This window comes from Clavelina lepadiformis, chromosome 1, assembly GCF_947623445.1.
Source record: "Clavelina lepadiformis chromosome 1, kaClaLepa1.1, whole genome shotgun sequence".
In the NCBI taxonomy this organism is placed as follows: Eukaryota; Metazoa; Chordata; class Ascidiacea; order Aplousobranchia; family Clavelinidae; genus Clavelina; species Clavelina lepadiformis.
In genome coordinates this window covers 12,232,818-12,251,112 of record NC_135240.1, presented here as the reverse complement: position 1 = coordinate 12,251,112, position 18,295 = coordinate 12,232,818, and the positions used below count along the sequence as shown (strand labels likewise).

The window sequence follows — 18,295 nt, the reverse complement described above, 5'->3', positions numbered from 1 at the left end:
ATTACAATGCTTTGATAATCATGCTCGTACAAATTACTCTGTTATGTACACCAGGCTCAAATATACAGATATAAAACTTCCATATACCGGCTTAAAATTAAACTCGTCCATGTAAGTATATACAGTATATACTGCTTCAATTATGGAGTGTGTTTGTTTGAAAATATGACATGTCGCTCAATAATGTTGGAGTTGTTTCAAGGGAGTGTTTAAGAAAAGCTTTTACATGTAATTGTATGTATACGCAACAATGTTAAGGTTTCGTTTTCACCTCGTATAAATGGACCTACTGATTATAACTTCGGACTCTATATAGTATATACATTTATCTATTTGCTACTGAAAACTAGCCAGGTTGGATAAAAAATAGAATTTCTACAAAGTTCTAATACAGGAAAAGTACATCCTGTCGTGTACAAAGTCTATATTGTTTACTGCAATAGGTAACCTAGGCCCTAGGGTACCATAGGCTATGTCATATCTCAACAAATTAGCAGCAAAACTTGCACTCACGTTTGTTATATCGGCAATTGGCCCAAGTTACACTAAATACAAGCTATTATAATTCATTCTAGGTAAAAAAAAACGGCAACCTTTGACTGAACAAACTACTTTTAAGAAAGGTTTCAATGAATGCTTTGCTGATCGAGAATAGATAAATGTTGATTGTCATCTGCAAGCTTCCGGCAATTAAGATGGCAATATTTTAGTCAATGGCTGTTGGCCAATGCTCTGTAGACAAAAGGGAGTAGCGTTGGAAATAAATAAAATGTTTTGCTATGTTTCAATGGTGTAGGTTTTAACAGATAACCGGAGGTATGACAAACCTCATTTTGGTTCTATATTACCTTGACGAAAGCTCCATCTTTATGTGGCACTTGACAAATCAGGTATCTAAAGGTTAAGAGTTCATTAGGGCTTGATTTCATGTGAAGTTGAATTCACTTGAAATTCATTTACCTTGAGTTCACTTAAACTTACAGAATTCAAAAGCATTAATAGTGGGGTATGAGATACCGCAGGTCACTTCACTAGGGTCAAAACATAATCAAGACACGTTTCACTAACACCTGCAAAAAAATCACAGAGCCACGCATTTATCGCGCATAATTCTATGATTTAAACAAGGCTAAGAAGTAGTGAGTTACAACGTAAGAAAAAAGTCTTTTCAGCTATGAATGTATAATTCAAAATTTAACCTTTACTAGCGAATATTGTGTGAGCAAAACGTATAGGAAGAATTTTCGATGATTTAGGGCCAAGAAAGCGTTGAGTGAAAATGTCAAATCTCAAGAGCTCAGACAACCAAACGTTTTCTCGAAATTCGTTTCTTAACATGAACCAATCGCATTATTCCCAGAAAGTCAAGGACTTGCTTGCAAAAACGAAAGATCCGTGTGCTGGCGCGTTGCGTGGAAATCTTGATTATATAAATGGGCTAAACTTTCTCATGACTTGACCGATACGTTTATGATGAACCGTATGGAAGCTATGACTATGACGCAAAATATTTTGACTATTACAATTTCACCAGCAATACAACAATTACATTATGCACGCCAAAGGTAGGTTTATCGGAAGTGTAACTTTTGCTTACACATAAAGTAGTTCTGTACGTTCTACTTAAATTCACCGACCCTATATCATTCTGTTAGTAAATTTCAAAATTGCACTGCACATTTGCAGCTATACAGATGTAAAAGATTTCAAGTTTCGTTAAAGTTTTTTATAGAACTGAGTGCATAGATATCGAAATAGGATTCCGTACTTTACAATGTACAAAAGTTAAATGATACTTTTTAGGAACAATTTCGTTTCTAAACTTATATATAAATTTCCAAGAAGAAAAAACATCTTGTTAGACTGCATGGTATCTAATAATAATTGTATAACAAATACCGAGAGACGTGTTAAAGAAACATTCCAAAACATGATGATTTTTTTATTTTTCACCTGGCAGTTGTAGTTTTCCACATCTCCATGCTATAAAACCTTTGTGTGGCTTACATTTATGTTAACTGTGCGGGTGTTATTTTAGCAACTGATAGCCCCTATAGTAAAGAAATGCTTTCTATATTTCACCTACCTTTCATTTGATTGACAGGTCGAGCCCAAGGTGTTCCAGGAAATGACTTGCAAAATATTGCAGTATGAAAAGTCGTGCGTGAAGATGCTAAATAACACAACACCGAATCCGGAAAACGGTATAGCATTGTTGCAACAGAAGTGTGAGCAATTGCAGAAAATGACATTACGAGCTTTAAAATGTTTTATAGGTGTGTATTGCCCGGGAGAATTCGATGGAACTGTGTGTTGGAAGCATACAAAGCCGGGCACCTTTGTGTCCGAAATATGTCCCGAATATTTGAACTTAAACGATGGTAAAAATATTTACATAAGCTATATACAGCAAGATCTTATGCATGGTGCATTTTTCAAGTTTGTATTGAAAATTAAACGTTCCAAATTTATGTCTATTGCTATACGTGTTGTTCCAGCTAAATACCATTTATAGTTTGGTGAAAGTACTTTTATTTGAAGATTCTCTGCTTGCATACCGTTATTGCAAAGATAACGGGACGTGGCATCAAAAGAACGAAAGCGGAGTTTTATCGGTTTGGTCAAGCATAGACGAATGCAATCCTTATGTAAAAAATACCTCTCTGACCCTTGATTACAGTAACGACGAGGCTGAGCGCGAGGTAATATTGTACTGTATACGTGTTCATATTCAATGCGAGTTCATTTGAGTGCAGTATTCAGTTTAGCTGTAACTTTCTGTGTTGCTGTACACGGTGTGTGTATGCAGGTTTTTTTTTAAGGTTTGGTTTGGGTGACCGCTTAGTAGTTTTAAGAGACCGCAAGTGTTTCATTTAAATACCAAAAAATAGCCATATTTTCTTAAAGTCCAAATTTTGGGAAACCGCTGGTGAAATTTGCATTTTTTTAAGTTTGACATTTGCGGAGAAATGTTCTTGGAAGTCTCGTTGCTCTCATATTATTTGGCATTAAAATGGCTTTTAGAAATCTGGATAAAGAGTTAATTCAAATAAAATAATTTACATGAATTAAAACTTTTCATAAACTTGCGAAATGCAACTTAATGAAATGCCCTTTTTAGGAGAATATGCTTAAAATCTTGTCTACAACCTTTACGATTGGATATGCGATATCTTTGTGTTGCTTATTTGTCGCACTTTTCCTGCTGACATTTTTCAAGTGAGTTATGTAGCTTTGAACAGTACATATATGATTTTATGAAGTAACTTATATTCGGCAGCGCGAAAGAAGTACAAAGAACTAAACAATTTTTTCTCCGCATGTAGAATATCATCATATATTGAAATACAACTTCATTGGGAAGAGAGGAACAAATATTATAACGTGCAATATAAGATTAATGATATTTTTGCTTGGTGCTTTGATGTTGATATTCCGCAGGAAACTTCATTGCACTCGCAACTATATTCACATGAACTTGATGATTTCATTTATCATTCGCTATATCACAATGATCGTCAAGGACAAAGTTCTGGATTCTCAATATTCGTTTAACCGGGACTTGTTGGACACAACTAACTTGCACGAAAGCTTGCAAGCATATTGTGATGAATTTGGCGGGGTGAGCGCGAAAATGGTAAGAAAGAAAACTCTTTTTATTGTGTGCTTGTTTAAATATGGAGAGCTAAAGGCGATCTCATTAAGATGGTTTTTAAGGATTTCTGTCGCCTATAATAATTAACATTTTGTATGACTGATATGAAGTGGCCAAATATAGCACAGATGCTCTGTAATCTGTCCTTAACTTGATTAGTAGGAATGTTTCGAAAGGTCACCTCGAATTTGATTTTTTATATGTTTTATTTTAGTGCAGTTTGACTCACCTAATGAAATCCTTAAAGAATGGTTGCATAATTACATGATTTCTCAGATTTACAGATTAGGTTTTGTCGACCGATTGAAAGTTAACTGAGAGCTCTCAGCTGAAGCAATCTGAATAAACCATAATTAATGTCACGTACAAAGGTTTATACTATAATTTAAAATGAAACTACAAATAAACCTAAACCCATAAAGAACTTTTAGAACATGGAAGTTTTCAAATTACCAAGACCAAGTTACATGTAGATAAATAAACGTGATGCTTACAACCAAGTCCAAGTTGAATTGATAGCTTTATATTTTATGATTTAATTCATTGAATGATTCCATGATTAATATACATATTGTGGTACAATAGAAATTCTATAGGCATTTCCTTCGCAGTACTGTATTCATATCGGACAGTCAGTGGTGAATAAGAAATAAAAAGGTCGTGTCCTTGTAAGGTCGTTATTTTTTTCGAGTTATGAGCATATGATATTGATATCAATAATGTTTTTATTTTCAGATTAGCTGCAGAGTGTCTTTGACACTGATGCACTATGCGATTATAGCCAACTACTTTTGGCTACTAGCTGAAGGCGTTTACTTGCAGCTTTTGTTGGTATTCTCCATGTCAGAGTACAAATACTTCCCTATGTTCATGGCTTTTGGCTGGGGTAAGCTTATCAGGAGCGGTAGATAGCACTAAGCATTTGTTGTAGTGCATTTGGTGACAGATTTTCTAATTGAATAATCGTAAACCTAACTTTGGACTTTTGCGATTAGGAGGACCTTGGATTCCAGTCGGTGTTTGGGTCACATTAAGGATTGCACTTGCTAATGATGGTTGTTGGGAAAGATACGATGAATATCGTGCCTATTGGGCACTAGACATCCCTGTTATAATATCGATCGTGGTAAGCAAAGCGCGATGAAAGAACAACTAAAAGTGATTTTACGTTAATGCTGGTCATCTTTATTATGTTAAATACATATCTAACTTGTTGTTTTTGCAGGTAAATTTTGTCATTTTTGTAAATATTGTCCGGATTCTCGTTTCCAAGTTACGGGCAAAAAATATGACCCGCACTGACTACAAATACAGGCTAGCAAAATCTACGCTTGCGTTGATACCACTTTTAGGAATACATTACATTGTTTTTCTCGTGGTCACAAATGAAACAGTGGGCAGTGATAGCATCACCCTTCATGTTAAAGTGGCATTCGAAATGATTTTCACCTCATTTCAGGTATATATGAGAAAGTGCTAATCCTCATAAAGATTTGTATTTGCAGTTTTAAACTGATTTTCTGAACACGATTTCGTTTCCCTGTTACGTCGATCACAAAGTGACCTAATTGCTTCATTAATTTTCTATACAAGCTACTGTGAAATAAATGCTGCATTGCCTACAGTGTAAAAGTATTTATCCATCATTTTGCTAATTTTTGCGCAGGGGTGTCTGATTGCAATCCTTTACTGCTTTCTGAACGGCGAAGTACAAACAGAAATCGTTAAGCTCTGGAACATGTGGAGGTGGAAAAATGGAATCCCCGCTGCAAATTCACGAAAGTGTTCATCCTTTTACAGTAACGGTACCCAGTTAACGTCAATTACGAGCACTCATACTACTGAAAATACAAGCAATTTCGAATCCTTTAGAAGAGAATCTGAGTTCAGTAGTCGACGGTCTACCGCCTACGATCAAAGTATCTCGGGAAACTTTAACCCATTGCAGCCTTTGATTGAAAACGGTGGAAACAGTCTGAGTGTACCGCAAATCGCTGTTAATAGCGTATGACATTTTACCAATAGCCGAAAGCTTGCCCGTAGTTTTTTTCGCTGAGGTGTATCGATTATGCGAGTGTCGTGTTAAGGTTTAAAAGCAGAACTTGTGTATTGTGTGGCAACTTTGTGTACAATACAGCACGAAGAACTTCTTTATTCTGTAATGTTCTAACCTTCTTTATACATGTATATTTTATTTATTTGTTTAAATTCTGGGTCTATTAAAATATGTGTCCTGTACCAATATTCTTTGGAAGTTTCCCAAAATTACTTAGAACGGTTTAATTTTTAAGGAGATCAATTGCGATACAATACCGGACAAAAAAGAAATTCTTCCGACAAGCTTTGCATAATCTTGAGTGAGATTATTGTGCTATATTTTTACAACGTCTATCAACCTTTCTATGTCGGGCCAAATCGGATTCTTTTGAAGTTAACTTTCGGTGAAAGAACTCACTTGACCGATGCGCGAATAAAACTATTTGATGTAATTAACTTGTGATTATATTACAGACATTTGAAAAAAATACAAGTGCTCACTTCTGAGAAGCCAGAAAAGTGGCACTTTGGCAAGCTTTCAGAGGCGCAAAATATGCAAGCATTAAAAACGCCGCGTTACAGACGTTGCATATAACGTTATAACCAACTGTAACGTAAATCCTGATTAATTGGTTCAGTTTGGAAGCATTTTGTATTGTCTGTCGATGAAATTTTCCGAAAGTAAACGTATACCGGTAATTTAGGATTAAAACGCAACTTTTAGATGAAACGAAAAACTCAAATCGTGCTTTACCCAGAGTTGTTCATGTGGCCTGTGTAAATAAATATACGTTTAAGTTAAGAAATATACTGTAACTTCCATCAAGCAGTCTCTATGGAGTTGACTATTTATTTTTGGGTTAAGATTAAATATTCTTAAAACGATTGTTTGAAGTCATTTAACGCTGTAGCTGTAAAAATGCCGTCTGCAATCGCGAGCTTTTGGCTTCATTATATAGTCGAGTACCAGAGCCGAGAATAAGTGTATGACGTCGTAACAAAACAATCTAAAATGTTTAAACTTGAGCATAAAATGCTTTTGTTGTTATACCGTAGGCTATGTATAGGTCCTCACTAAAATATGTTACATACATTTAAAAGTGGATGTATGTGATTCGATGAAATGTAACCATCGGACAAACCGTGAGAATGATCATTAATTCAGGAACGTAATTGGTGTACCATATACTTACTTATAACTGGCTCTTTTTTAATACCGTAAACGAACCCAAATATTGTGCGGTATACAGGCCTAGCATTCTGTGCACGGATTCTACAACATGTACTGTATATTGCACGTAAAAAAAGTTACTGCCAATTGAAAAAAATGGAAAATAAAGTTTGGACTGAAAAAGATCGTTGTGTTTAACTAGGTTTGAGAAGCATTGCACTTTTGTATCAAATTGGCTAAGCATTGTGCATATACACATTTTAATAAAATCACCCTTTCTCAATTATAGTGACGTTATTTGCTAAAGCACTTTATTATTGTTGGTCTACATTCTTACCGTTTCTTCGCCTTTCGCAGCGTAGGCAAGGTAAAGTTCATATCAAATTACAAGCTCGGAAAGATCTTACCTGCAGAGGTGATTAACAGTATATTTGACAAGACAATAAACGATTTCACATTGCCTTTGAAAAGAGTTTTCTTGCAATAACGTAATATTCTAATATACCTTTTGTTTATTTCGGCAAAAGACAATGTCCCGCCCAACCCGAGAGCGACGCTTGAGTTCTTAAAAGCACATAAAGTGTTAACGTTCGTGCCGAAATTTCGGAATCTATTAATTGTTTACATAATTGATAACGCGCATTCTTTGTGCGATATTGTATTTTTCGCGAATGACGTGACATTCTGATAGATTGATTGAAGAACAGGTCAACGGCGGTATAATCTTTGAATGCAATTTTTTATCTTCTTCAATTTGAAATAACGCATGAAAAAACGTAAAATTACTATACAGTACAATATTTTCAGATGAAATGATTTAATTTTATAACTTAATCTTTGTTCAGACTTTGATTCTACCACCCACGATAATAATTTGAAAAACAACAGCAATACTTCAACGTACGTACAAATGTGCACTTTTCATATTCAAGTACAAACAGCATTCTTAACAAGTTTATATTATGCAAGCAAAGCATTTATTTTACAGTGGTGAAAAAGAAAAAGAATTCTTCGAAAATCCGCTTTCGTCATTTTGCGGGCAAATTTTTGTAAATTTTCAGCTGTGATTATAGCAATTATAGACAACTTAAGAAGCATTAGATTGCAAGTGCTCAAAGCGTGGAAAATTCATGGAGAAGTTTAAGGTACTGAAGTAAATGGCTTGGAAAATGCTACCATAAACATCATTGACAGACAAATAATAATCTTCCAAATATCTCAGTAACTTTTTTCTATAGCATAAAGAACAAACAGGTTGTTAAAGTTTTCAAAGTTCTCCTAAATCAATCAATAAATAACCAAACCTCTTTAAGCAGATAAGCATTTCGTTCAAAATAATGTACATATATACTTTTAGATGAAATAAATATCTTCTAATGAAAATGACTTAATTGTGATTACATTGTATAATACTACACATATTTCACATAACCTATATTGGATCTTAGTCCTATATACAAAGAAGGAGATTAGAAAAGTTACAAATCTGCAGAATCTGCAGTAGCTTTGTTTGTAGCATATGTCACGAGAATATCTTTATAGGCACTTGTTTTAAGGAACACTTCATTTTAAAGTTATATAATCCAATTTTTAAGGCACTAGTTTGCGGTGTAGTTTGTTATTGTGTAGTGATATTTTACCGTTGTGGTACTTGTGACCCTTTTTATCGTTTTTAGCAAATTCTAGTTGTAGATACACGAACACATTTTCATTGTACCCTACAACTCTTCCCCGAAGCATGTCACGCTACCCGCGAATCCTTTTTCTCGTTGATTAATGGGTGGATGGTACGATGGTTTGGTGACCAAGAGTTGATTCAGTCTACATTTGGTTTTAATATAAGAAAGACGTTTGTTTTTATTAAAGGAACGCTCATAAAAGATGGGAGAGCAGAAACCGGCTAATCGACTAGCTGTAAAAGCGAGAGGTTTCCTGGCCAAGGAAAATCTTGGTTACAATTGACGAGCGCGCCAGGATCCCGCAGTCAATGAAATTATTCGTCTAACTTGTGGGATTTTCACGGTGGCTATCTATTTCGTTTTTCCTCCACCAAAGTATAAGTCCAAGGAGAATTTCCAAAGTTTTCTCAAACGTTTCGACTATTATTGTATGGCTATTGAAGCGAATTCTGCTTTGAAGAAGCATCTACTAATTAACAGCTTCGATGAAGATTTAAGCTGGGACGTACGAGGGAGAGATGCTTTGCTGTTTGATTTGCCATACGGTGAACTGATAAAAGAGCTTTGGAAGTTCGACAATCCAACGTAATCAACAAGCTGAAGAACAACTTGTTAGACAGGGTACAAGGACCGAACGAGTCAACACGGTCATTTGTCGAAGCCTTAAAGAAGCTGGGCAATATGGCCTACAGGGGTGAAAACCAAGTCACCATAAAGAACGAAATACTTTACTTGGCATTGCTACGTGGCCTGAAGAGCCACAAAACGTCAGAAGCTTTATCCGCAAATATGGGAACAGGCAGGGATTTCTTCACTGCCAGCCGACAAGCCATTGCATATAAAGGAATCTTCGCGGGATGGCGGGAATGACAGCGGGAAGGGGAGAGATGCCACGAGAATATCTTTACGCACTTGTTTTAGAAGCACTGCATTTTAATGTTATATAATCCAATTTTTAAGACACTAGTTTGCGGTGTAGTTGGAAAATCTTGGTTACACATACAGTGCATATTTAATAACATTCACAACTTTTGTATACAGACTTGATTCTGGAGTATTGATAAGTTGTGGGTCAGTCAGCTTTTAGTCTGATTTTGTTTGTTACATACGTATAAAGCATACATAGTCTGTGCAAAACTTTTCATTTTTTCGGGAAAAGCTTTCCGATAATAGGTTTCAATTTTCAACTCAATTATTTCCACGTGCATTTGACTTTTCAATCTTGCGAACGCAAAAGTGTGCGTTATATGCAGCCACGTGTATAATGTACCGCATCAAACACAGACAACTTTTTCTTAAATCATATTCCTTTCTTCAACCATATTCCTTTTAATATAATATTCTGTTATTACGCGATTAATTTTTCAAACAGAGCGCATCCGAGTAATTACAAAGAAGAAAAAGTGTATGCTTACAGGAAAGGCGAATTTGATTGAAAATAAATCTATACTTGACGCAATTTTGTTGCAAAAACGAAGACTTCATAAGAACTATAAGTGACTTGTGCACGTTCCTGACATAACTGTTTATATACATGTCAAATGCGATAACGCATATGTTGTACGCTACCAAATTATAATAATTAACGATTGTAATTTTCTTGCCATTTTTACAAGATTTGATGTCATTTGAGTGCATTTCCTTGAGATTACGTTCGGAACCTTGTAGTTATGCGAAAAATGTTTCCGTCAGAAAGGAAATACTATCGCACCTGTAAAACGAGTTTTCCGTCGTTAGATGGCCTTTCAGCTTACACCTATTTTTTGTATCGCAAAAGTGAACGAAACAGTGCCAAAATATTGCGGCTTATATAATTAAAGAAATGCAATAGTTGAATTAAATCTTACTTAGTTGTACCCTGCGCAGGTAAGGTATACGTAAATGCCGTAGTTAGATTACCTGTTACGTGCAACAAAACTCATATCCACTAGTTTTCTTGCAATGAAGAAATTTTCAGGCAAGTTTTTTGTAGTATCTTAGTATTGATTTTTAGGTTGAAAACGAAATTTGGGCATTTTTAACCGATTTGGTTAAAACTGACAGTCTGCTACCCTCTTATGTACACTTGTTTTTATCAGAGACGTTCTTTCCACACTTACTTTTTTTGGTATGTAATTGCCGGTTTTGTGGTGATTGTAGGTTATCTCAACTATATTAACTGCCGCAGTTGAACACGTTGGCAAGTGAACATTGTTTTAAGTTGTCGTACATAGTGGAGTGTGATATAGCCTATAAGAGAGAAAGGCAAACATGTAGAAAAAAGCACCTAAACCTCCTAACGTACTTCAAAAGGTATTCAACAGGCAAGATTTGGCTTCATACGGAATTTAATTGCTTCTAGAATCTAGAATTATTGAAAACAATCGAGGCATTGTTTGGACCGAGGTAAGCCACTGAACGTTAAACGTGGGCAGAAACACAGAACAACACAAATAGAAGCAAACGCATTTTTAAGGATAAGGTTTGCAATGAGTAACATAAGCGCCAGTGCATATCCCGAGAAGTTTTTGAATTTACTAAAAAAAATAGATCACTGCAAAGGTGCTCTGCCTTGGCCCTTTACAGACAATTATGCTTTCGAAAGTCAAGACAAAAATAATTCCTACGAACAGGAATATAACTACACAGACTACACGGAGGATCTCTATGATGAAAATAATACAGACTACAATTACGACTCATTGACAATTTGCTCAGTAAAGAAGGTAAGTTGTGATTATTATTAGTTATCGTAATGTAATAATGCAGCTTTGCCAAGTATATATAGCGGAGTGCACTTTGAAAAATCGATTCAGAAAAACATTTTGAACATTCTGAGTTCTTATTTTTAAGCCTTAAATTTATAACTGCTATGGACGGGCCGGCGTTAGGCCAAGAAAAGCGATGCGACTGCGTTAGGCGTTGTGCTACTTAGAACGAAGACAGAAATAATCATTTAACGTTTATTTTTCGCAAATCACAGTGCTATTTTTCATTTTGTTCTCGAAAGAGAATGTTTTGGTAAAAAAAAATGATACGAAGCAATGCTTTGACGTTATTATTATTATTACATTAAGTTGTTTAAAATCACCCAAGAGGCCCCGCGCTTGATAAAGCCAGACATGGCTGTGAGATATAAAAAACAATCTAATTCGTAACATAGAAGATTTGCCCAATCACGAGCATTTGTTAGTATTTCTGAGCGTTTTCCGAATCAGTACGCTGTGTAAATATTTTTGCTACATGTTTACCGAAAATTTAACTTATTTGTAGTTTAATTTATAAATTTTAGATATCTTTAGAAAGTTTATTGCGCTACAAGTGATTATAAGATTTTATATAAAAACATTTACTGCAAACTAAGGTATTGATTTATTAGCTTCGGGTTATAAAGTATATGGAGACGTTGGCCCAAGCAAAGATATTACCGATGATTGGATCAAATATTCGGTAAAGTAGTCTGCTTGTCTTCAGCATCTAATCTTTGCCATGGACGTAAAAGCCATCGTGTTTAGATTATTTTTCAAACTTTACGTTAGTGCATTGGACATTTGGAAGGGCTCCCATCGACCGTTCACAATATTGTTACTTCTGTTTTTAGCCGTCCGACTGGCGTCAAACACCGATAAGCACGTTCTATAAAATGTTTTTACATACGTATTTATGATCAAGCTAAGGTACTTGAAACTATATAGGCTTATCTTGTTTACTATACAGTATATTGAAGACAGTCCTATCAGTAAGATTACAACCCAAGGGCTCATGTGCCTTTCTGCTCTATTCGAACAAAGATGCGAAGATATGTTGAACAAAACCAAATCCCGATTTCAAGAAAACGGTTAGACTTTGCATTTCCTTTGTAGGCTACAAACTGGAATTTAAAGAAGTTTAACTGAAATATATGTTTTTAAACTTATGTTGAGAGTGTGTGTTTTCACAAATTTTATGCAACTTATATATCTTCTTATACAAGGTACATTTTGTCCGGGAAGATTTGATGGATTCATGTGTTGGCCTCATGGACGTGCACACAGTTTAGTGGAAGCTCCTTGTCCGCCTGGGATTCCATATGGAGAAGGTGCTCTTAACTTAATCGACGAATAGTTTTAAGATTCAATGTTTGTATGACAATATGCGAAGTGTATAAATATTTCTACGCTTATATTCCTATAACATAATATAATCCGTCCTTAATCATAAGTCACCCTTTTGAATATACAAATCGCAACAAAAATCATAATCTCAAAGGTCTGGATAAAATCCCTAATTTACCGAAATTTTGTCAAGCATTTGCTTTCGATGACGTTCAGAAAAGTTGGTTTGCTGAAACATGGGTAATTTTATATTAAAACATACGTTTATATAAGATTTTAACGTTATTTTTATATGTTTAAATTTATGTCGACCTCGATTACAAGTGAAAAGAAAAATAACGATAAAAAAGTTTACATTCGAAGTATGTAGGTTGCAATTGCTAAATGATTATAGAGACGAAAACATAGCCTATACGCTACACTGCGAAAAGTCTTTCCATCTAAATTGAAAGCAGTGTTTTTTGGTTTTCTTTAATCTGCTTTTGTAGTTTAATTACTTAATGCCTTTGCTTAGGTGTTATAACATAATTTTGTAATTTTCAAACCTTTTAATGAACATTTTCCATATTTTAAACCTAAAAAAAGTATAAAATTCTCATTCTGCGTATCCAGATAAACGTTCAGCAAACCAAGCCTTAATCTTTATGTTAATCGTTTTGCATGTCACATATAGTTTCTGCCTCCTTAATGTTTGCACAATACACAAACAAAGGATGCGAAATTTTTTCAGATAACTTAAGTGGTTATCAGTTCCTGCGAATCCAATGGTCAATGGTCCATTTAATCAGCCAATCTTTAAAGAAGTGGATTCTCGTAGCGAAATATATTTTCTGTCTTGTTATGCTTATAGTTGTTGGCATAAAATTAAACAAAAGCATGTGAAATTTTGTCATTGCAGATAACTTAAGCGGTTATCAGTTCTGTGAATCCAATGGTGAGTGGTATAAAAAAGGTGACGAAACATGGTCCTATTGGGAAGATTGTAATCTTTATACAGCCGAATCTTTTGTTCCAATCAGTACTATCGTTGGAGATCAGGAGGTAAGTACAAGCGTGTGAAATTATAAAAAAGCTCGAGTACATGAAAAACCGACCTTTTCACGTGAACGTTTTTGGCTACGCCAGTTGACCCCAACCATCATACTGACGTCGTAATGATACAACGAAGTTTCGATCTGAGTAACATACCTTTGCCGTGAAACTGTAGACCAGGATTTTTCAAACTTTTTGGGCGACGGACCTCTTATTTGTAAATCTTTTTTCTTGGTCTCCAATCTTATGTTGCATCAATTTTTCTGCTTAACCAACGAGGAAGGATAATACAAACCCAAAAATAAATAACACTAAACCACGTTTGTTAACAACACTGGCAACATCAATGCGATGGATGAGGTTGCTGTTTACTGCACAACTTATCAATTCTCGGAGAAATGTGTGACAAGCAAACTCGTAAGTCAGACTCTACGGCAAATCAGGACCTGTATTTTGTCTTCATGTTGGTATGAGCTGAACATGCTGTTTCACACAAGTATAGGCAGAGGCAAAAGCTAATAAAATTTTAGTTGCTTTTTGTGAGAGCAATGGACCCCCTGTGCAGTCATCACGGACCCCAATTTGGGAAGCCCTGCTGTAGACTATGAGTACACTCAGAGTATAATCTCGTATAGCCGCCCCCTCGATACATCTCCAGTTAATGTTGATGTTGAAATGATGTATGAAATAAAATTTGGCTAAAACGTCTTTGCACGACTTAAACTCGACGAAGGTTCCTCACCGCTTCGGTCCCAGATGTCGAGCTTAAAGTCTTTGTGCAAGTTCCGGTAGATATTTGTTTTTTGTTTGATTATTGTTCAAATTTAGAAATGATTATCTTAACCCCTTAACAAAAACAAGTGTAGTTTGTACCTTGCTCAAAGGTATTAGAATGATAGTCTAACTGGGAACCCCGTTCGTATTTCTAAGAGCAAGAAGCTCTAACCGCTGCGCCATCGAGACGATATAATCCAAAACACACACGCAAATAAAGTATATGATACAGCAAAACTTGCCATAAAATATAGTGAGTATATCGGATCAATTCATGAGGAAAATATCAACTTTCGAAATGCTATTGGTATATGTAAAGATAACCCACGTGTAATGTGGGATGATGAGTATACAAAAAGCTCAAACAAGTATAACAGTCACCTAAAGCGTTACTGACACATTTAACTCGTGGCAAAGAATTTACGTTTGCTTGTGCGTTAGCTTAGTTTAAGCATTTCTCAGGTTTTCAACTCATGGTACGTTTAAATGATAACCCATTATAAGGGGCTAGTACCAAGTTAGTCAACTGAAGTTACGTTTAAAAAATTTACCGAAACGTATATTTACTGTAGCTTGGATTCCAGAATGTGTGTTCTGTGCTACAAAATGTTGGATTTACGGTTTCACTGGTATGCCTGGTGATTGCGTTATACATCTTCATATTCTTTAAGTAAGTCATTTCTATATAAAAATAAAAATGAATTTTATTCTAAAACAGGGCGCCGGGTAGACTAAAATATATGCGATTTATTTTGCTGTATTTTAATAACAAACTCCAGGTTTTGTGTAACACTGTGACATGTTTTTGACAGGAAACTTCGCTGCACGCGCAACTATATCCACATCTGTCTAATGCTTTCGTTTATACTTCGCTATGTGGTGAACTTGGTGACGCGGGTAAAAGATGTTTATGACGACTACGGCAACGACAACGACAAAGAAACCTTCCCGGAAAACATGAAGCATCTCAAAGAAAACTTCGATCAATATTGCGACCCATCTGGCAACGTTCTAAGTCGTGCGGTAGGAACAAACCTTTTATAAACAATATACCGATTTGCCTGACTAAACTGCACGAACTTCATCTTCCGTAACAACATTATGTTTCATGCTGCCTTGTTTATATTTTAGGCTACTTGCTCTCTTCCAGTCAATTACATTACCACCATGGGTATTTTGTATTATGCCATGACAACAAACTATTTTTGGTTATTGATTGAAGGCGTTTACTTGCAATCGCTTCTAACTCTTGGGAACCTAACAAGCAAATACTTCCCAGCCTTTGTTCTTTTCGGTTGGGGTAAATGTTTTGACAGTTCGAACTTAGTAACAATTGGTCTATAATAAAAATTAATGACACTTATTTATTGTAAATACCAGCAACAGTGTTTGTGATCGTTTGTAAAGGTGTGTTTAGGCCTTCATATAATTTTTGTTGTTAGGTGGACCTATTTTGTCGGTTGGTTTGTGGCTCGTTTTAGTAATTGCAGTTGAAGATCCCTGTTGGACAATTTACTCACAGCCGGAACAGTTTTCGTTGGTTGTTCAAGTCCCAATAATTCTATCTATCATGGTATGTAAAGCAGTTTTCAAATCTACGCTAGCCTACAACTTAGAGTAAAATTCCGGTTACATTGCTTAATTCTTAATTGCAGATAAACTTTGTTCTCTTCATCAACATTATGCGAATCATTTGCTTGAAGTTGCGGGCTAAAACTATGCAAAAGAAAGATAAGATTGTTAGACTTGCCTTATCTACACTGGCACTGGTTACTCTGCTTGGAACTCAGCACACAGTGTTTTTCTTTCTATCGGTTACATTAGCAAGTCTTGATGTTGATATTGAAGTTGTTGGAAGCATCGAGCTTGTTTGCATTTCTATTCAGGCTAGTATATATAGTTGTATTTTTACGAGTATACCCGTATACTTTCTCAATAAATACCGCACTTTATAAACATTGCTTATATGTCGAGGTTTTGTCTTTGTTGCTAATATTTGGATTGAATGTTTAACGATATTGTCACTTCTCCGCAGGGTGCGTTTACGGCGATACTTTACTGCTTTCGAAACAGTGAAGTACAAACCGAGGTGAAAAAACTTTGGACAAAGAAAAACATAAAGTTCACTGCAGCAGCTTTTAAAACTTCCTTGTCGACTCAAAGCCCTAGTAGCCGGATGTCTGCATCATTCACAAGTGAAAGTCCACCTCGTACTTCTCTTGGAAAAAAATCGCCGAAGTCGGACCATTGTCATAACCTGGCTGAAGGCTTTATCAAGCAGTCCAATAATGAGAGCAAAGGACGTAATTTAAACTTTTCCATTTCGACAAAACCGCTTTTGTAACAAGGGTCCTACTCCTGGTCAGAGTCATAATGACTCGAGACACTTTTTCCAAAGACATGACTTTTCTCGATGGCCTTTACAAGAAAGTAGGCTACATAAATGACTTGAATTGACTCGAGTCAATATTTAAAATGACTCGAGTGGTTTCTTTTTATTTCGTTTAGACATTAAGGTAAAACGTATCTTTATTCATTGGTCCAAACGCAATACATTATAATATAAAATGAATTTATTTGTCTACGAACGCGTATACGGTGTAATTAATCAAGTGGAACAAATTTTGTAATAGAACTAAACGTTTTTGTTTGGCAGAAATGGTATTTTAGCTTTCTGTCTAGCTTGCTTTCAAATATCAGTTGACTGGAGTCTTACTTATCAAATGGCTTTACTTGAATTGACTCAATTGAGTCATTTATATCGATTTATACGGACTTGACTTGCGACTCGAATTTGAAAACTTGTTTATAACACTGCTCGTTGTATAGAATATTTGTTATTGACGAAGTTTACTCAAAAGTTCCAGTATAAGAGAGGTGGGGTTAGATGCTGGTGTTAGGTGTCTTGGAAATGGTTAGTTTATAAGCTGAAATTCTGTAACAAAATTATAATTTTCTGAAGTATGCTGCATGTTGCCATAACTTAAATAATTAATTTATGCTCAAGCTGTTTGCTGTTTCGTTTTATGCTGTGACGTTTCAACGTAGACTTGTATATTGGTGATTTGTTTGTTTGACGTAAATGTAATCTAAATATATGTCTTGTATAAACACAATTAAATATAACTCGATTGTAAATGAAGAATAATTACAAGGAATGTAAAAACAGCACTTGAAAAGTTACTTACACGAAGAAAGACGTCATAAAAAAACAAATATTTCTTACTGGAAACAGACAACTGCCTGTTCACTCCACTTTGTATTATGTACGTTAAGCTTATTCGTTTGGAGAAAACTATTTGTCAAATTGTACCGTTTTTTAAAAAAAAACATAACATACTCAGTGATTTGCAACCAACTTTTATATAACCACTTTGCCAACCGATTTCGGTTGGTATACTTTCGGCTTTATAATACAAAACGAGCGCACAAAAACAGGTCTCTATAAACATTGGAAAAGCAAGGTAAAGGTAAAGCAACAACAAAGTCAATGTAGGAATGAGACAAAGTGTAGCAGAAATAGAATCAAATCCATTGATATTTGAATGAAATTGATTGAACTAATAATTTGGAACGTATTTCGGTAATACATGTTCAATCTTGCTTGATTTGTTTCCCGGCTTTGTATTTTTGATGTCAGTAGTATAAGACGTCATAACGGCTGGACAGTCCGATCAAGATCCGTTGCGCTGTCATCCAAAAATGTAAATCCGTTGCGGTGACCAAAAATGTGGTGCGTCGGGGCCCGTCGGGTGTCATGCGTCAGTCGCTTTTGACTTGCAGAAGTATTTCAAACAGTGTTCACATGAAACAAGCGAAATGGTTGATATTGTTTGTTGACATGAAAAATGTGCGACATTATAAACGTTAACAT

The 18,295-nt window shown here is 35.4% G+C and overlaps 2 protein-coding genes across 5 annotated transcripts in view; both read left to right on the top strand.

Annotated features, from left to right (window-relative positions):
• The window catches only part of LOC143450867 (glucagon-like peptide 1 receptor), a 29,543-nt gene extending 23,399 nt beyond the window's left edge, over positions 1–6,144 (top strand). For all 3 annotated transcript variants that reach the window (XM_076951649.1, XM_076951661.1, XM_076951669.1), the window contains 9 exons: positions 2,105–2,204; positions 2,277–2,381; positions 2,542–2,702; positions 3,122–3,219; positions 3,442–3,637; positions 4,391–4,541; positions 4,651–4,781; positions 4,881–5,114; positions 5,322–6,144. In XM_076951649.1, the coding sequence (XP_076807764.1) occupies positions 2,105–2,204; positions 2,277–2,381; positions 2,542–2,702; positions 3,122–3,219; positions 3,442–3,637; positions 4,391–4,541; positions 4,651–4,781; positions 4,881–5,114; positions 5,322–5,666 (1,521 nt within the window). In that variant the 3' untranslated portion in view covers positions 5,667–6,144. The remainder of the gene's footprint in view (positions 1–2,104; positions 2,205–2,276; positions 2,382–2,541; positions 2,703–3,121; positions 3,220–3,441; positions 3,638–4,390; positions 4,542–4,650; positions 4,782–4,880; positions 5,115–5,321) is intronic.
• Positions 6,145–10,745: 4,601 nt separating this feature from the next.
• LOC143455089 (parathyroid hormone/parathyroid hormone-related peptide receptor-like) lies at positions 10,746–17,559 on the top strand. 2 transcript variants are annotated; one of them, XM_076955073.1, is made up of 11 exons: positions 10,748–11,003; positions 11,155–11,247; positions 12,239–12,359; positions 12,495–12,599; positions 13,514–13,656; positions 14,994–15,091; positions 15,234–15,444; positions 15,553–15,721; positions 15,864–15,994; positions 16,077–16,307; positions 16,457–17,559. In XM_076955073.1, the coding sequence occupies exons 3-11, from the start codon at positions 12,284–12,286 to the stop codon at positions 16,763–16,765; spliced, it is 1,473 nt and encodes a 490-aa protein (XP_076811188.1). In that variant the 5' UTR covers positions 10,748–11,003; positions 11,155–11,247; positions 12,239–12,283; the 3' UTR covers positions 16,766–17,559. The 2 variants fall into 2 exon arrangements, with proteins under 2 accessions (XP_076811181.1, XP_076811188.1); XM_076955066.1 differs by having other exon boundaries at positions 10,746–11,247.
• Positions 17,560–18,295: the final 736 nt, after the last annotated feature.